Consider the following 17,628-nt stretch of genomic DNA (forward strand, 5'->3'; position numbering starts at 1 on the left):
GTCTTCGAGAGATGATTTTGGTTGCATTTGACAGCTTGCATGTTTCACAGTTTGTGTCGTAGTCCATGTCTGTCACCTCTACTCCTCTTGTGTTTTCTTGTAGTTTGTACACTGCATTTTGATTTAAGTGACCCATGCGGTTGTGCCACTCTTTTGCGGTCCCTTTTAAGGCACGTCTTGGTTCAAATGAGGTTTGAAATACCTTCTCGATGTCCGGTACAACCTTATGCTTTTTGATTGTGTATCATCGGAGTTTTGCAGAATATTTTGCCTCTGTATGTAAGGCATTCAGTCTTCGTGTTCCAGTGCACGCCTTTTTTGATGAATCGGCGTAGTGATGCGACTGATGTATGGAAAGTGGAGACAAGGGCTGTTTCCTCAAGAGCGATAGTTATTGGTTGACCATTGCTATTTTGAACATCAATGTTCACGGAACCAAATCCTTCAATTATCACCCGTTGATCTCCTGCGAGGAGATATGTTTCACTATCACACTTTTTGAAGTTGTGGAATTTTGCATAGTCATTGCAGACGTGCACCGTGGCTCCAGAATCAAGGATTGTACTTTGTGCAAGCTCATAAGTTGATGATGGCTTTTGCGACACTTGAAATGCTGGGAACACGGCTGTGAATGCCGTGGGGTTTGTTGTACTGTCTTGCAGACTGTTGTCCCCTGATCCATTCTGGCTCAAGTAGTTGGAAATTATAGACTGGAAAGATGGTCTTTCTGCAATGTAGTTCCGCACTTTTATCTCAGTTTCTTTTTTAGGTTTCCATCCACTGTGCCTTTTTGATTCAACAATATAATAACAATCTCTCCATTTGTGTTTTGATCCACACGGACATCGCCTGGCAGAAGTATTTCTATTTGTACGGCCTTGTAGTGTTGCAGGTTTATTGTCATTTTCGTCTGTTGCTGCAAAGACTCCGTCACTACTTTCTCCACTATTATCCATTGTTGCGAAGACTCCATGCTCCCCCCGAGGTTTCTGTCGGAATTGTGTTTGCCGACGGTAAGCTCTGTACTCGGTGATTACTTGCGTGAGAGAATATGTTGTTGACTCATCGATGAGACTCATATCCCAGATACTGACAAATGGTGGTGACAAGGAAGAGATTGCACCTAAAAAGTCAAAGATCGGTGTATGTCCAATGACTTCAGCAACTTGTAGCTTGCGACCAACCTCAGAAATTGTTTCCCACCGGAGAAGCCAATCATCGACAGTTGACCCCTTTGGTATCTTTTGCAATGTTCTCCACTCACTCTTCCATTCTTCAATTCTACCACGGTCGGTAGGTGCGAAGCGTGTTTTGAGATTCACAAGCATCGCATGTGCTGAATCACATCCATATGTATACGGGAGGAAGTCCCGTTTGATTGACTCTTGTATTTTTGTGCGGATGCCTTGGACGGCTTCCTCTTGTTTCTCCCACATCTTACGATCATGTTGGTAATCGTCTTGTAGGTTCCGAAGTTCTTCTTTTTGATCTTCGGTCAAACTCGCATATGTGATTGGCATCAGTTGGGAGGAAAGTTGTTGTTGGTCTTCGACAGACTGCTGAGGTTGCTGTGCAGAGGATCGCCCTCTTGTTGCCACACCTGCGGGTGCTTGCTGCGAAGATGAAGATGTTGCAAACCCTTGGCCTGCCTGTGCTGCGGCGCGCACAAAGCTAGGGGCAGGACGAGTGGGTGGCTCTAGAATAGGAGGATCAATATTGTTCGGGTCAATATACCTCCATACTCCAGCTTTCATTGATGTTGTTTTTATCGTCTCGATCCATTCATCCCAGTCTTTGGGAGATGTAAGGACCACCCCTACCCTATTTACTGTTGCCATTATGATGGTGTCTAGGATGTATGTAGGCTCTGCGATTGTATATATTAATCAATTTTGCGACTTAGAGTTGCTCCGGGCTCATAACTGTTGAGTAAATTTTCTTTTTTCTTCGAGGCCTCTAGCCGTAAGGGCAGAGTTTTTCTGTGGTTCTACCTGTGGTCGCTTACTGTAGCCCCTGTATATTATAACAAGATCGTAGCGTAGATCCTAGATATAGAGATTCGAGAGAACGCCCTTATGGCTTCTCTCATCATCAAGATCATCGATCATCAGAATATCAAGGATTACGATTACTCTCTACAGCCCCATCGTAGTACTAAGCTTCCTAGACCTCCACAGTTTGTTGAGTATATTCAATATGGGATGTCCAACTCAAGTAGCTTGAGGCGCCGGTTCTGATTATTTTATTTTTATTTATTCAAACACCCCTCGAATAAAACGTTAAGTATGCAACTCGGCTTCCGGAGGCTCTCATGCACTCGCTCTCTCGTATTGACTCTGATTCGTCTCGGACTGCCGCTTTTGTTCTGTTTGATACTCAAATATATGCCGCCCTACGAGAGGTGCATAGGCCAAACGGCTCATCGTGGCTGATTTCTCTCAAAAAAAACTATCTTCAAAAGAAGACCAGAGCAAGTAAGCGATCGCCATGAAGGTTTCAATCATCGTCATCCACACCCATGGACATGGTAACGTAGCTCTTCGGCGCCGCCGTGCCTTGAATTATTTCTTTGTTCTCGAGTGTGGTTCCTTGCATTTCTCCCCGTATGTGACTGTGTGACGTCCTGAGCGCTTTGTTCTTCATAAAGAAGTAAGTTACCAATGGAAGCCCGAGATGAGTTCTTTCTCCTTGTTTACAAGTGGTAGAAATAACCTGCTCATCCTTTGGGCTCCGTCGTAATTTCTACTGTGAACTTCTACGTCGTGCTCGTAAGTGACAAAACCTTCCACAGAAAGCATGGCTTCAAACGAAACCAAAAATGCACAGGCAGCAAAGCAGGTAGGTACACCTCGTCAGGTCGAATTCATAGAGCCAAAAACGTTGAAGAACCCCGGCCGTCAGCGCCCTTATAACCTTCGGCCATTATCAACAACTCATATCAAGCCTGAACAACGTCCGCGTGGCAGCCCATACCCATACCGCTCAAATTCTCCATACCGCGAGCCTCCAGAGACACCAACTTCAGCAATAAGCCTCGCCACACCATCTCTCGCCGGTGTCCGCAAATATTACCGCGAAAACGGCCTCCATACCGCTTTACAGTCACCCTTGTCGCCGTCTCCCCAGACTTTCATGCCAGGCCGGTCACGTAGGTACTCGAGCCTCTCGCCATCCGGTCTCGTTACCCGCTTCGACGGACTCCACGCCTCGTCTCCCCTCTCAACCAGCTCGTCACCCATAAAGTCGCGCCGCTCTTTTGCCGAAGAGTCCCGCGACATGCTCCTCGCTGGCACCAACCGCAGCGATCTCTCACGTGCGAGTAGCGTTTCAGCGGACTCCCGCGAGCACCGCCCCAACCCCAATCTGCCTCCCAGACTGCTGGGCAAGCCCCCTCCGAGGCGACTCCGAGAATACGGGCACGTCTACCTGGGTAATGCAGCTTCTGCCGACGTCTTCGTGCGGGCCATGCACAGCCGCGTGCCGAATCAGAACAAAGGGCGCCGGGAACCCGTCATGTCAAATACTGGAAAGGATGAGAACTACGTCACGATCCCCCAGAGTGACAATGACCACGTCGTGATCCGAGCGCGCGTCATCCCCTATTCGAAGGAGCGAAAGCCATTTCTCATCCAGCGCCGCTTCAGTAAAGCTGACATCGAGGTATCGCGGCCGACTACGACGGCAGAGTCAAAAGGGGAACCAGAAGAGAAGAATGACAAACCTGATGCTGGATCAGCAATGGAGGATGAGGGGACCGAAAATGATAGTGAGAAAATGGCAGCTGCGCGGGTAGCCCCTGAAGAACCGGCGAGTACGAGCCCCCAACCAGCATCTGCAGCAAAATCTTCCCCGCCAGAGAAAGAGACGCCAAAACCTACCTCAGCTGGCCTAAAGAGAAGGGTAATGCCCATCCGTAAGTTCTACCTCGTGGCACTCAGCCTTACCGACTTCTAGCCCCCCACCCAACTACTTTGTACGCAACGCAGCTAACATGGCGCGGCAGATATGGACTACGCTCTCAAGTACCTCCCCATCCTCGGCGCCATCATGCTCTCCGGCTACATCCACCGGGGTGATACCATTGACATTCCCCTCCCGCATCCCGAGGCATGGAGCGATACTATCGCGTACGTGTACACAGGGGCCGGGGCCGTCAGCGAGGCCATCAAAGCCAACGTGGCACATTTGGCCGGGACAGTCGAGAAGGGGTCCTGATTCGACGGACGGATTTGGATTGTGTTTCCGCGTCGCTGGGATGCTAGGGGATGCGCCTTGCGTGATGCGCTCTTCCAAATCATATGGTTTGCGGGGGGAATTCGGAACTGGTAAGGGCGTGGAACTGGGGTGGTAATGGAGGTGGAGGGAGGAATTTTGCCAGCCGCACGCTATATCTGGGTTGTGCCCAGTAGAGCTGGAGCTGGGACTGGAGGGGAATGGAATCCGTTCGCTTTGGATAAGGTAGATTTGGCGTTGATGGGGTTGTAGGCTGGATAGGAAGCTTCTTCGCGACAAGCATACAGAGTAGTAGTTTTGTGTCCCACGCGCCGGCGAGAATGAGGTCTTCGCAACCCATGAACGTTTATTTCCGGCTCATATAATCGAAGTGACGATGAGCATGGCAGATCATACTCTCACCACCCTGGCTCCTTCCTTCCTCGCTGACCGGTCCATAAAGCCGTTGCGTTTCACAGCATCGAAAGCACGTTGCCCCTCTCTGGTCTCTGGTCTCTGGTCTCTGCTCTATTGACGCTCACCGGTGTCCATCACGGTAACGTGACGGTCCGATTCATCTCCATCTCCATCTCCATCGGTCTAGGCTTGGCCGACGGCGGAAGTGTCTCCGATCAGTGTCTTCTATTGGGGATTGAGTCTATTCATTCTGTGATGGATTTGCGTATTCGCTTTGGGTCCAGTATACAAGTGCGGTGTTATAGTGGCGATGTGGCGTTAAAGAACCTCTCTGCTGAACTGGTAGATAACTTAGGCTTGCATACCTGGCTTCCACAAAGACTGCCATGGGACCGCCACAACGTCCTTCAATTAAAGTTCCTGTAGGATGTCCGCGCCGGCCGCTTCCCTCGACTACACTAATAACCCGCCACCATCTGCGTTGATTTTAACTTAACTACGCCACAGATGAGGAGAGCTGGGATGGAAATAGTATGTCTCTTTGGTCGAATATCGCGCCTCTAATGCATGATAGTGATATGAATATGGTACTCAGCCTGGTTGAGTTGCTGAAGGGGGGAAGGAGAGGGGGAGGGGGGCATAGGAGGATCGAGGAGGAGGACGAGGAGGAGGAGACTTACCTGTAGTTATATAGAATAATTTTGGAACTCCTCCACCACCAACGGGACTTATCTTGGCAGCTGCTACAGAAAGATTACGATAGTGGGGAAATTTAATCTATTTCATTGATTGTTTCTATAGTACACCCTCTCGAAATATGTAAGGCTTTATCTTCGGCCAAAAAATGAAAAGTCATATTGAAGGGTACCATTTCCATTTTAATGCCTACTGCCTGCAGAAGGCCCTGCATCAGATGCTGGATAAAACACAACAAGCTGGTTATTAGTTCCATCCTCCTTGATCAAGAATACAGTGTTCGTCCCATCAGTAGTCACTGCTTGGAAGCATGTTTGTGGGAGTAGGTGTAACGCTGACTTCTAAACGATAGAAGACACAGAAGTTTCTTGCATAAGGTTGACTTGACAGAGGAGGCAGGGGATTAAACACAAAGGCTTTCCAAGTAACACGTTACAGTATTGTAAAGAATACTATATTGAGTTGAGCACGAAGCTCCTATCTAAGGAAATACTATCTACTTATATAGTGGCGTCGTGCCAAAGGGATATCCGTGGATAACATGGATAACATAATATCCATGATATCCAATGTTATCCATCACCTGATATTCCGTGGATCCCTGTGGATAACATGGATAACATAATATCCAAGATATCCAATGTTATCCATCACATGACATTCCGTGGATCACCATGGATAACATGGATAACATAATATCCATGATATCCAATGTTATCCATCATGTGAGGTTGCAGCCGTAAGCACTAGCCATAGCACTAGCACTTAGCCGTAACAGTACAAAGTTGAACGAGGTATCAAACGGCCTGATTCCCTTTCTCATGTATTTTTTCGCCACCTGCTCTACCTCAGACAGTTCAGAAGGGTCCACCAGAAGACTCCGCTCGGTCATCCATACCTCTCCCTCAAGAATTTTGAACTCAATGCGGATTTTGGAAGGGGGAGGAGGTACTAGCTGCAGCTGTATGTCCAGGTTCTGCTCTCCAGAGTGTTCTGGTGAATCCTCAGTACCTTCAGGGATGCTGGCAAGACCCTCTGCTATGATTCTCTCAATGTCAATGTGCGTGTTCCGCCTTCGATCCCTCTCTGGTGCATCATTTCTATCACCATTGACCTGTTCCAGGCTGTCCCGTTCAGACCGTTCTCGGTGAAGTCTCTCCTCCTCGAATCTGTTCTGTCTGAACTGCTCCTCATCCATTTCGAGAGCTATCTCTGGTGCTTGCATTTCGCGAAATGAAGAAGATGCTGCCCGTTCCGCACCAGCATTGGGCGGTGGCGCAGTGCCAAAGCGGCGGTGTGTGATCATCTTCGGCAACCTGCCAAAGAATGCAAGGTATACGGACCTGCGCACAAAAAATGACGTGATGCTCTCATGTCATACTGACATTCGTTGCACTCAGTTTGCTATCAAACTCAAGAACAAACTTAGAAATCTCCTCCTCAAACCTACAAGTTACTATACATATTTTGGCTTATCACACCAACAACAAGAGCAATACTACTCAACGATTGCTACAACCCTCTATGATTCATTACACGTCATCGCTCCTTAGTTACTGGGCCGATATTACCACATAGCATATCTCTACAACCCTCTATGATTCATTACACGTCATCACTCCTTAGTTACTGGGCTGATATTACCACATAGCATATCTCTACAACCCTCTATGATTCATTACACGTCATCACTCCTTAGTTACTGGGCTAATACTACCACATGACATATCTCTATCAACTAGAGGCCTAGGAACATGAACGATAGCTCCAAAAGCTTCTACAACCCTCTATGATTCATTACACACCATCGCTCCTTAGTTACCCACAAGATTGGTTAAGTTATGACATAATTTGTCTATAGGGGTACTCTGACCTTGGACCTCCTTTCACTTCCTATAGGCTAGGAACCTAGGAGATGGTTCTATGGGATTCTCTTACATCGACTACAGTTACCAAGCCTGGTTAGTCATGGAAAGTCTTGGAAAATGAGAGAACTACACTCCTTTGGCATAAATAGGATTGCCCTTTCCTTAAGAAAGGGCAAGCAGACAATACAGTAAATCGACTATCACATACTTCCACGTCTTTTCCAAGCTTCCAAGCATTGATCTTGTTACTCCTTGTTTCTGAAAAGTCAGGAGGTGCTAACCTCTGACTTATCCCTGAGTTCTCAGACTCAACATTTGTTACAACTTGTCTAAACCACTCCACTACATCATTGTTACGGCTACAGTAACATGATGTCATGGTTACAGGGCCAGGGCCTAGTAACGTGACGTGTGAGTCACAGGGGGAAGAGGGGTAGGCTGCCATGTGATGGGGCTAATGGATAGTTGCAGAAACTAGTGGATATTGGAGATTTGAGCTATCCACGAACTATCCTGAATATCTAGCTATCCGCCAACTATCCTGATTACCCATGAGGCACGACGCCACTATATAAGTAGATAGTATTTCCTTAGATAGGAGCTTCGTGCTCAACTCAATATAGTATTCTTTACAATACTGTAACGTGTTACTTGGAAAGCCTTTGTGTCTAATCTCCTGCCTCCTCTGTCAAGTCAACCTTACGCAAGAAACCTCTGTGTCTTCTATCGTTTAGAAGTCAGTGTTACAATCATACACCTGATTGCTGCGTTGTGGAATAGTCTAAGCTACAACCCTTTGGCTCTGTTTCCTAAGACAGTGTGTTGTCTTAGTAAAATCATCCCTTCCCTTGGGTGGCTAGATTCTCACATCTGGTGCACCCACCATTACAAGCCTATGGTGTAGGAGGTTACATTAGCTGCTCTGCTGCTAGAAACGGATGAGCTAGGGACCCTAGCGCCCTAAATAGAAGCCCCTGAGTTTTTCAGGGTCTTAGCCACATCCGCCTAGCTGACAGATTTCAGCCCTACAGAGGTAGCTGCTAGTGAGGGCTGGCTTTAAGGCAGATAGGGGCATAGTTGGAAGTTTCTACATATAGAGTGGCAGTGAGAAAGCTGACTACCTTGTTGTAGAGGTTGTGGGCAAAAGTGCGATGCTCTAGGAGCTTGTAGGAGGACACAAACTTGTCCACTATGCTAGCGAAATCATATATAACTATGCGCTATATCTTAGCTTCCCTTTTAATGCATTAAGTTGGCTGCTAATGGCTGCTGTTGCTTCGTGACTGTTAGGCGCGCTTTCACCTTAGAGGAGGCATAGTGTTAGTACTAAGTGTTTTCTGCTATGTCTTAGAAGTGTAGTTAAGGTTAGATGGTGATTGTGGTTCCTAGGGGCGAGTAAAAGCGCTGTAGCAATTTGTCAATTTGAGAAAATAGTTGTAGGTGATGTGTGCTTTGCTAGAGTGAGCCGCACAGCCATAATACCGAGGGGGTAGCTAGGAATGTATTCCCATCTAGTATTATTATGTTTAACACATAAGTAGGTGGTTATATGAGAATGTAACACATAGTCACTGGAGGTTTGGAAGTGTTGATTGGCAGACAAGTTGTTGATTGATTGGAGTTCCAAGAGTCTACAGTTGAGGTAATCTAAGAACTATTTTGGTGGGGTCGCTCAGGGCTCCGGCTACGCCAATCCTGCGCTAGTCCTATGATGCCACTCCTACAATTCCTGCAACAGAGAACGACGTACGTATAATTGAAACCTCCATAATTGTACGTGACAAACCCAGAACCCTGAAAAGTGTCCAAGTACCTGGTATAGGATGACATTGAAGGCTTTGAATGTCCAAAGTCGAGAGTCATACTCCCAAGTGGATGAAACGACCTTGGAGAGTGCGTAGCGCCTGACATATTTGCGGTCCAGTTAGATTGCCAGCTGAGAGCAGTGAACGAATAATAGGTAGCATTCGAACTGGCGCGGTTAGTCCAAGGTCCGCTCCAGATGGAGTTCTCAGTTAACGACAGCTGTTCAGACGCGCCCCCATAAATTGATGCAGCGACTCTACCATTTCCAATGGGCGCAGTAGATGACCAAATATCCGCAGCAGTTGTCCAATACAGATATCGTGATGCATCCCATTGTCCTTCCACAGCCGCCGCAAAAGCTATGAGGGCAGTGTATAAGATTGCCTTTTTCCACAGGATAAACATGAGAAATTATCTTGAGTGAAAAGATCGAAAAACATTACCATCGAGCGAAGAAAGGCAGGTGGATACTGGGGTTTAATAGAATATGGGGGACAGTTCATCGGTGGGTGATTATCAAACATTACCGATGTAGCTGACCCATATTGCCAATGCAATTGTCCGGTGTTGTTGTTGTAGATTGCCCGACATTGCTGCTGCAGGTCGTGAACAGGCCATGTTGACCAAGATAGATGCGGGGTGTTGTAGTGTTTTTAGGCTGAATGAAGATCACTAGAGTTTTCTCTGTAATAATAGCTCTGAGCGTCACATGAGAAGGCGATAGATAAAACACCCCTAGTGTGCCCTACAAATGTTTGCCGCTTTATTCCCGTAGCTAGATCCCATATCTTAACTGTGCTATCGATCGAAGCTGATGCTAGTAGTTGACCGTCCGGTGAGACGGCTATATCGAAAATGCTGTCATTATGCGCCACAAACAATCTTATCTCATGTCCTTGGGTCCCATATCCCAGCCTCCCAAGCCGATGCGAGTAGCTTTCCATCGGGTGGGAAGGCAATGGATTCGGCGCAGTCGTGGTGGAGGAGAATTCGCAGTAGGCATCCTGTAGCAGGATCCCATATGCGGACCATCTCGTCAGCAGTCGACGCTAGTAACTTTCCATCTGGTGAGAAGGCGATGGAAGTAACATAACCGGCACTCTCTAGGACTCTGCGTTTGCAGCTCCTTTCCTGTGGCCGTATCCCAGAGCTTGAGCGCCCTATCATCATTGTTCACGGCACTCGCTAGGAGATTTCCACGTGGTGAGAAAGCGATGACATCAACCCTCGCAACGTCTTTTGCGTAGCTACATCCCATAGCCCAACTGTCTTGCCAAGCGAAGCTGTCGCTAGAACTTACCGTCTGGTGAGAAAGCGGCGTCAAAGACGCTGGAGGTATGGCCCTGAAGTATTATCGTCAGGGTACCCTGGACTTCGCCGCGATGTAAATCGCTCGAGGCTGGTAGTCCAGGGATGTGGATTTCTTTCATTGGGCCTGACTGTATACACTGTAAAGCAGTGGAGTATATATTCAAAGGGAGCTGTTCAATGGCCGCTCTATAATCTAGTATGAAGCGCTTTGCATCGAGTACAAAGCCCGTTAGCTTTGCACTACACATTGCCTGCATTTTTCTTAGTTTAGCATATATTTCATTCCCATTTTAGGTTCTGTCGTCACACTCACATTATCAACGAGACTTACTAAAGACTCTAGTGAGTTGATACCATCTTGTAAATTCTGTAACAAACCAAGAGCCTCGAGCCAGCATAGAAAATGGCCTGTCAAGAAGTTGTAGACTTGGTCTTGCAGATCCACGTCAACCAAGAACCTATGTTTACCACGGTAGAGATGAAGCACCCAAAACATACAAGCGTACTGAAGCTCTTCACGAACCATGTGGTCTATGTGACCGCGATGTATTGTACCTATCTCTGTGTTTTCTGTAGATAGTGCTGGACATTTGCTGTATGTACTTCTCGGCAAGGGCACAGCAGGCTCTCTGTTCGTCTAACTTATATTAAACCGATATCAAAATCTAACTTGTTACATAAGGGGTTACGTACGAAGAATATCTTGCCCGCTGCTTGCTAACAATGAGGTATTGTCCACACTTAACGTGTCCACACTTAACGAATCGGAAAGGCCTACCCCACCAGCCCAACCCACACCCGAGTAACCATGTACTATGCAGTATGCGAATGTGTGTGAGAGAGATTAAGTATATATATCCCCATCCTTCCTATAAACCCCTAGCCACCCCATCCTGCCAATACCCCAGTAAACCCCTTAACCCCGCATGAAGCCGTACATATAACCCCCCCCGATCGCCGTGCACACAGTGGTATAACCAACACAAACAATATAGTAAAATGCCCCAAAAAAACCCCAAATGTAGGACTATCCATCCACCGAATATGATCCCTAATAGCAAAATACTAATAGCCATCCATCCGTCTATCTTCACCAACAGCCGTCCGTACGATCCACAAAAGACGGACACGGAGCCATCATCCACCACACAAAAACCACACATCTTGCCCAGATACCACTCCATAACCCCATCACAACACACCATCTTCACTCTTCACCACCTCCATCCATCAGGGACGACCTCCCCCCTCCCCCAGCTCCAAGCCCATATATCCGACGACGACAACACATACCTCGCCCGAACCTTCCCATGGAAACCTCAGAACGATGTAGATGTCGTCATCGCTGGCTTTATGTCCTCGGAACTTAACGACGGGGTGTGGAGCTCCCCCCCCCCCTCCGACAGAACTCCTTCGACTAATGGTGATGACTTAGGTACCCACCCCAAACCTTCTTGTAGAAGGCGCGGTTTGTGTCATTGGAGCTCAGCCGGGGGTGTATATAGCAGTGTGAGAACACCCTTCATTACTTTCCTTTCCTTCCACCCGGAATATCCTCCACCCTCCACTCCACGCAAAAAAAACGATCACAGAGGTATACACCCCCCTCCCAACCGCGACCGAAGCAGAGACTCGTATGTGCCACCCCCCCCCCCCCCCCCAAGTCAGCAGACCTCATCAATATAATTACGGAGGTACAACCCCCCCCCCACCTTTTGATGCCTCGCGGAGACTTCAGGGGGGTTTGATGCTCCGTAATCATATTGATTGGTCGGAACTGGAGGGGCGAGGCGGGTATCGATGTGCGTGTTTTTTAAAAGGCTGTGGTGGATTGATGGTGGTGATGGTCGAGTCTGGGCTGGAGGATGCAGGATGCTAGGGTGAAAGTAGGCGGTGGGTGAACTGGAGTGCTGCTGCTGAATCGAATCGAATGGATGGATGGACCGGCTCGGATCACATCAGATCACATCAGACCCATCCCACACCCCCATCCAACTCGGGGTATCAAAACGCCAATACCAGTACATCGCCCCCCTCTCCCCATCCGTTCATACGCTCCATTAGGTCTCCCCACTACCCATCCAACCCGCCGCGTCCTCACGGCCGCAGTTATCTCGAGGGAAAGAAGGGTGGTTCATTCATCGCTACCCCTCCCTCCACCAGGACTCTCGGCGTCAGAGCTGAGCGGTCCTTCGGTTTTGACGTCTACGTTGTTGTAGCGGCGTTGTTGGGTGGAGATGGATGAGGATTGGTGGTGGGAAGTTGAGGTTGGGCGGGAGGGTTTGCCGCAGCCTTTCACTAGGACGTGTCGCTGTCGTTGTGTCAGTACGTATTCATTCAAATCGTAGCCAAAGCAATCTTGGTGAAAAGGGGGGAAAAGACGGGGAACAATAAAAAAACACACCTTCAGCGCATCCTTCCTCGAAAAACTCTTCTCACACTCCCCACACGGATACGGCTTAACCGCCAAATGAATCCTCTTATGCCTCTTCAGATCATGATTCCGATTAAAGCTCTGCGGGCACTGATCACACTTAAACGGCCTATCCAGCCCCAACTGCATCCCCCCCCCAACCCCCCCAACTCCAACACCATACTGTAATCCCCCATGCGCCACCCCGTGCGGGACCCCGTGCGAGGGATAGAGAGGGTAGCTACCTTGCATACTGTGGTGCTGCTGGTGCTGCACGATTGCGTGGCCGGGTTGGGTGGTGGCGGAGAGGAGAGAGAGTTGCGAGCCGGGGGAGTGGACGTTGGACATTACGGCGCCGGAGAGGGTGGGGAGGGCGTAAGGGAAGGGGCGGTAGGGTCCTGCTCCTGCGCCGGTGGTGGTGGTAGGTGACAGCCGAGCGGGGGGAGGCGATGGCTGCGTATATGATGGGAAGGAATGCGCGGTTGTGGGGGGGAAGGTGTAGGTTGGTGTCGGCGGCGGGCGGGGGCCGTAGGCATCATGTTGTTGTTGTGGTGGCTGCTGTTGGACGGGCTGCTGCTGATCCGAAGAAGAGGAGGTGGAGGGGTAGGGGAGCGACATGCTGTATTGTTGCTGGTGGTGCGACGGTATCGACTCATCCGAACTCTGCGGTCTCGGTGGATAATTCGACGGCGGTGCATACAACGCCCTATTATAAATCGGCGGCTGTTGATTCTGCTGCTGCTGCTGCTGCTGCTGTCCCGGACTCTGCGCCTGCCCTTGACCTCCACCTTGCCCCTGCCCCGCCGCCGGATTGCTAAAAGCGTAAAACGGCACGGCACCAGCGACGGGTGGCCAATACCCCATTTGCTGACCGTAGGGGGGGAGACCGTTACCGGCGGCTGCGACGGCGTCGGCGGCGGAGACGGGGGGGTGAGGATGGAGTGTTGCGTGTTTGGGGCGGTGGAGGTGTAGGGGGGGTATTTGGGGTCGGGGGGGGGAGTTGGAAGGTTGGGAGGGAGGAGGCGGCGGGGCGGCGGGCGGTGAAGGGTTGGGGGGGTTCCATGGTGAGGGCGTGGGGTGGTGAGTTATGGTGAGGAGGAGGTGAGGGTGAGGAGGTGAGCGAGGAGCTCAGATGAGGGAGTGAGTGATTCTCGTTAGGCCGCGCAGTGTCGGGGGAGTAGAGCGGCTCTATCGTCGTCGTGGTCCGTCTGCAGTTCCTTCGTCGTGGGGGTAGTCAAAAATACCCTCCTCCTTCTCTTCTTCCTGTCGTCGTCGTAGTCGGGGTGATCAAATCAACAACCTCCTTCTCTTCTTCCTGTCGTCGTCGTAGTCGGGGTGATCAAATCAACAACCTCCTTCCCTTCTTTCCTTCGTCGTCGTCTTCAACACCTCAGTCCAGTCCAGTCCAGTCCGTTCCTCGTTGTCGCGGTTCGTATACACAAAACCTCCACCCTATATACACCCTCCTATCACACACAACCCTCGCACAAAAGGCCTCAGTAACTCCCAGTACTGTCCTTTCCCCCAACAGTAGAATCGCAGACAATAGAAGCGCAGAGATATATATCCGCAGCCCTTCCTCCACAACAACAACAGTAATAGCAAGGTAAGATAAGGTAAAGTGATAGAAGTGATAGCAAGGTAAAGTGATAGAAGTGATAGTAAGGTAAGAAGTGTCAGAACTCCTTCTCGGCGTAGGCTGACTACTACTAACCTTCGTCGATCGCGGAAGCTCAGGCCGGGTGGGAATACGCGCGTGTGGGTGCCGGAGGGCTGGGTGGTGGGTTTGGTGGGCGTGAGGCGGGCTTTGTATCTGCACTTAGAGGGGAAGGGGAAGGGGAAGGGGAAGGGGAAGGGGATGGGGATGGGGATGGGGATGGGGATGGGGATGGGGATGGGGATGGGGATGGGGATGGGGATGGGGATGGGGATGGGGATGGGGATGGGGATGGGGATGGGGATGGGGATGGGGATGGGGATGGGATGGGGATGGGGATGGGGATGGGGATGGGGATGGGGAAGGGGAAGGGATGGGGATGGGGATGGGGATGGGGATGGGGATGGGGATGGGGATGGGGATAGGGATAGGGATAGGGAAGGGGATGGGGATGGGGATGGGGATAGGGATAGGGATAGGGATAGGGATAGGGATGGGGATAGGGAAGGGGATGGGGATAGGGATGGGGATGAGGTTGGGTTAGGATGGAGATGGAAGGGCTGGGCGTGATGGGGTGCAGGGGTGGGGGGGAAGGGGGGTGGTTGTGTGCTGGGTAGTAGTGGGTAGTGGGAGTGTTAGTAGTAGTGTTAGTAGCAGTGTTAGTAGTGGGTAGGTAGTAGTGGGAGTGGTAGAGGTGGAAGGGAGATGTGCGGTGGGTTAGTGGACTGGATGTTGAGGAGGTGGTAGGGGATTTGTGTGATGGGCGGCGATGATAGGCGGTGTTGTGGGGCAGGTAGGGTACATTTTCTTTTGGTATTGGTATTGGTATTGGTTTTGGTATTGTGCTGGTGTTTTGTAGTTTCTTTGTGTGCCATTGGGTGGGGTGGTGGGATTGAGTTAGTGTCGTTTTGGTTGGGGGGGGATTGGGACTAGTGGGTGATGGGTGATGGGTGGTAGGGGAGTTGACAGGTTGGGTGGGGGAGGAGGAGGGGGTGGCGAGTGGTTGGTTGGGGTGTGGGTAGTGGGTTGGGTAGTGGGTTGGGTAGTGGGTAGTGGGTAGTGGGTAGTGGTTGGATGGGAAGGGGAAGGGGAGAAGACCAGAGGGAGAGCTCGTGACTGGTGTGGGTATGTGATTGTGGTTATGGTTGTGACCACAGGGGGAGTGGTGGTGGTGGTGTGGTTAGAGCGAGAGAGTGAGGATGAGGGTGTGAGGATAAGGGTGTGAGGATGAGGATGAGGGTGTGAGGATGAGGATGAGGGTGTGAGGATGAGGATGAGGGTGTGAGGATGAGGATGAGGGTGTGAGGATGAGGATGAGGGTGTGAGGATGAGGATGAGGGTGTGAGGATGAGGGTAGTGGTGGAAGACCCTCATCTCACATCGCTGAAATGAGACCACAGCACTCACACTCAGCTCAGAACTAAGACGTACCTCTACTTCTATCCCACCCCTCCAACCGCCGATCCGCCCCCTTCTTCGCATACTCAGCTCAGAACTAGACGTACCTCTACTTCCATCCCAACCCCTCCAACCGCCGATCCCCCCCTTCTTCGCATACTCAGCTCAGCCCCAGCCGTCCCCGCACGGACGGTGAGGGTGGTGCTTTGCTTTGCTTAGGTCATCCCCCTCCACACCCAAAGGGTTCGTTTATTTTGGCCCCCTAGGGTGGGCCTTTGCAAGTTGGCCAATGACGTGTCTTCACCACTCGTCTGCTGGCCAATGGGGAGGGATGGTACCAACCCAGCCCTGGCGCTGAGGATTGAGTGGTTTTGTATTTCCCGGAGGTTACGGAGACCCGGACAGGACACGACTGATGGACAACTTCCCCATCCGGTCCAGACCCTCCCTTCTCTCCTGCCGCCTGTGGTAGACCACTATGGCACCACACGGCACACCCCATCCCACCCCATCCAACCCCATCCAACCCCATCCCACCCCATCCAACCCCATCCCACCCCATCCAACCCCATCCAACCCCATCCCACGATCCGCATCCAGACGACGACGCGGGCCAATATTGGATCCGCAACTGGGATTGCAGCACGCCAACTGTGCAGTTGGTGTGGTGAGGTACGTACCTGATCGCTAGCGTGGGCGGGCTGTCTGTGTCTATCCATGGGGCGCCGTCTTTCTGTGTCATTTTCGTCTCGTCTCGTCTTTCCCTGTCTGTATGTGTGCATGTGTGCATGTCTGTTCCTTTTGGCGGCCCCTGCTTTCTTTTTCGGCTGTCGGTATTGCTGGTACTGGACGTGCAGGAGGAGGAGTTGGTTAGTCCATCGAGGATACAACAACAGTGTGTGTAGCCCAATCAATCCACTACCATGGGCCCATCCCAATCCCCTTCCCCTCCCCCTCCCCTTCCCCTCCCCCTTCCCCATCCCCATCCCCATCCCACCCCCATCCCCATCCCCATCCCCATCCCCATCCCCATCCCCATCCCCATCCCCATCCACCAGCGCGACCACACGGCTTGCAGCCTACACCACCAGGCAGGCAGCCAGGCGCACCCTAGAGCTAGAGTAAGACCAGGGCGTAATTGCCTCCCCCTGCTCCACACATACGTATATTGCAGTGGTACAAGCAGCAGGGATGGATGAGGGAGCGAGCGAGCCTCTGTGACGCCGTGGGCACGAGGCGGGATTAAGCTCAGGAAGCCACGGACCCTCCATCCTCCATCTCGTGCCGTGGTAGGGTCCATCCTCTCTCCATCCTCCATCTCGTGCCGTGGTAGGGTCCATCCTCGCCGCATACAGAAGAGTTTGTACGACGACCCACGGCACGAGATGGATGATGGAGGGAGGATGGAGATGCAGGATTCAGGATTCAGGATGCAGGATATCTGTTTCCTCGCAGGGTTCGTCGCATGGTATGTACCGTCTCGTATAGTATAGTACAGTGCAGCCATGTGTTTCTGTGCGGTGGAGGCGGTGGAGGCGGTGGAGGCGAAGAGCCAAGGACGCCCGCGGCTAGAGGATGGGGGTGCGGCGGGAGGACACGTGGCAGGGTGTTCTGGACAGGAGGGTTGATTACTGTAGGTTGCCAAGATTGCCAAGATTGCCAAGATTGCCAAGGTTGACGAACTGTCGCACTGTACCGTATTATGACACAACACGGCGCAAATAAGCTCCGCCCCCCTCGCCAGATCCTGGACGGCCTACTCGTAAGCACACTGTCTGAGCCGCGTGCACGCCCCTATCTCGCTTCTATTTCGCATATCTGTGGGGGGCTGTGACGGTGTGACGGTGGGT

General features: G+C 50.9%; 6 protein-coding genes across 6 annotated transcripts; 2 read left to right on the top strand and 4 right to left on the bottom strand.

Moving 5' to 3' along the window:
• VC83_09580 (uncharacterized protein) lies at window positions 1-2,165 on the bottom strand. Its single transcript, XM_024472993.1, has 2 exons — window positions 1,185-2,165; window positions 1-1,123 (listed from the first exon to the last, which is right to left on the bottom strand). The coding sequence occupies exon 2, from the start codon at window positions 1,077-1,079 to the stop codon at window positions 225-227; it is 855 nt and encodes a 284-aa protein (XP_024328761.1). The 5' UTR covers window positions 1,080-1,123; window positions 1,185-2,165; the 3' UTR covers window positions 1-224.
• Window positions 2,166-2,176: 11 nt separating this feature from the next.
• VC83_00133 (uncharacterized protein) lies at window positions 2,177-5,259 on the top strand. The gene is made up of 2 exons (XM_024463829.1): window positions 2,177-3,913; window positions 4,004-5,259. Exons 1-2 carry the CDS (start codon window positions 2,797-2,799, stop codon window positions 4,213-4,215), a joined length of 1,329 nt encoding a protein of 442 aa, XP_024328650.1. The 5' UTR covers window positions 2,177-2,796; the 3' UTR covers window positions 4,216-5,259.
• Window positions 5,260-6,046: 787 nt separating this feature from the next.
• Window positions 6,047-6,631, bottom strand: VC83_00134 (uncharacterized protein; the record flags this gene model as incomplete). Its single annotated transcript, XM_024463830.1, has 1 exon — window positions 6,047-6,631. One exon carries the CDS (start codon window positions 6,629-6,631, stop codon window positions 6,047-6,049), a length of 585 nt encoding a protein of 194 aa, XP_024328645.1.
• Window positions 6,632-9,887: 3,256 nt separating this feature from the next.
• VC83_00135 (uncharacterized protein) lies at window positions 9,888-10,696 on the bottom strand (the record flags this gene model as incomplete). The annotated part of the gene is made up of 3 exons (XM_024463831.1): window positions 10,624-10,696; window positions 10,300-10,561; window positions 9,888-10,159 (listed from the first exon to the last, which is right to left on the bottom strand). Exons 2-3 carry the CDS (start codon window positions 10,556-10,558, stop codon window positions 9,888-9,890), a joined length of 531 nt encoding a protein of 176 aa, XP_024328644.1. The 5' UTR covers window positions 10,559-10,561; window positions 10,624-10,696.
• Window positions 10,697-11,206: 510 nt separating this feature from the next.
• VC83_00136 (uncharacterized protein) lies at window positions 11,207-11,996 on the top strand (the record flags this gene model as incomplete). The annotated part of the gene is made up of 1 exon (XM_024463832.1): window positions 11,207-11,996. The coding sequence occupies exon 1, from the start codon at window positions 11,310-11,312 to the stop codon at window positions 11,994-11,996; it is 687 nt and encodes a 228-aa protein (XP_024328647.1). The 5' UTR covers window positions 11,207-11,309.
• On the bottom strand, window positions 11,968-14,592 carry VC83_00137 (uncharacterized protein). Its single transcript, XM_024463833.1, has 2 exons — window positions 12,715-14,592; window positions 11,968-12,621 (listed from the first exon to the last, which is right to left on the bottom strand). Exons 1-2 carry the CDS (start codon window positions 13,585-13,587, stop codon window positions 12,445-12,447), a joined length of 1,050 nt encoding a protein of 349 aa, XP_024328646.1. The 5' UTR covers window positions 13,588-14,592; the 3' UTR covers window positions 11,968-12,444.
• Window positions 14,593-17,628: the final 3,036 nt, after the last annotated feature.

This window comes from Pseudogymnoascus destructans (assembly GCF_001641265.1).
Source record: "Pseudogymnoascus destructans isolate 20631-21 unplaced genomic scaffold scaffold_1, whole genome shotgun sequence".
NCBI lineage: Eukaryota > Fungi > Ascomycota > Leotiomycetes > Thelebolales > Thelebolaceae > Pseudogymnoascus > Pseudogymnoascus destructans.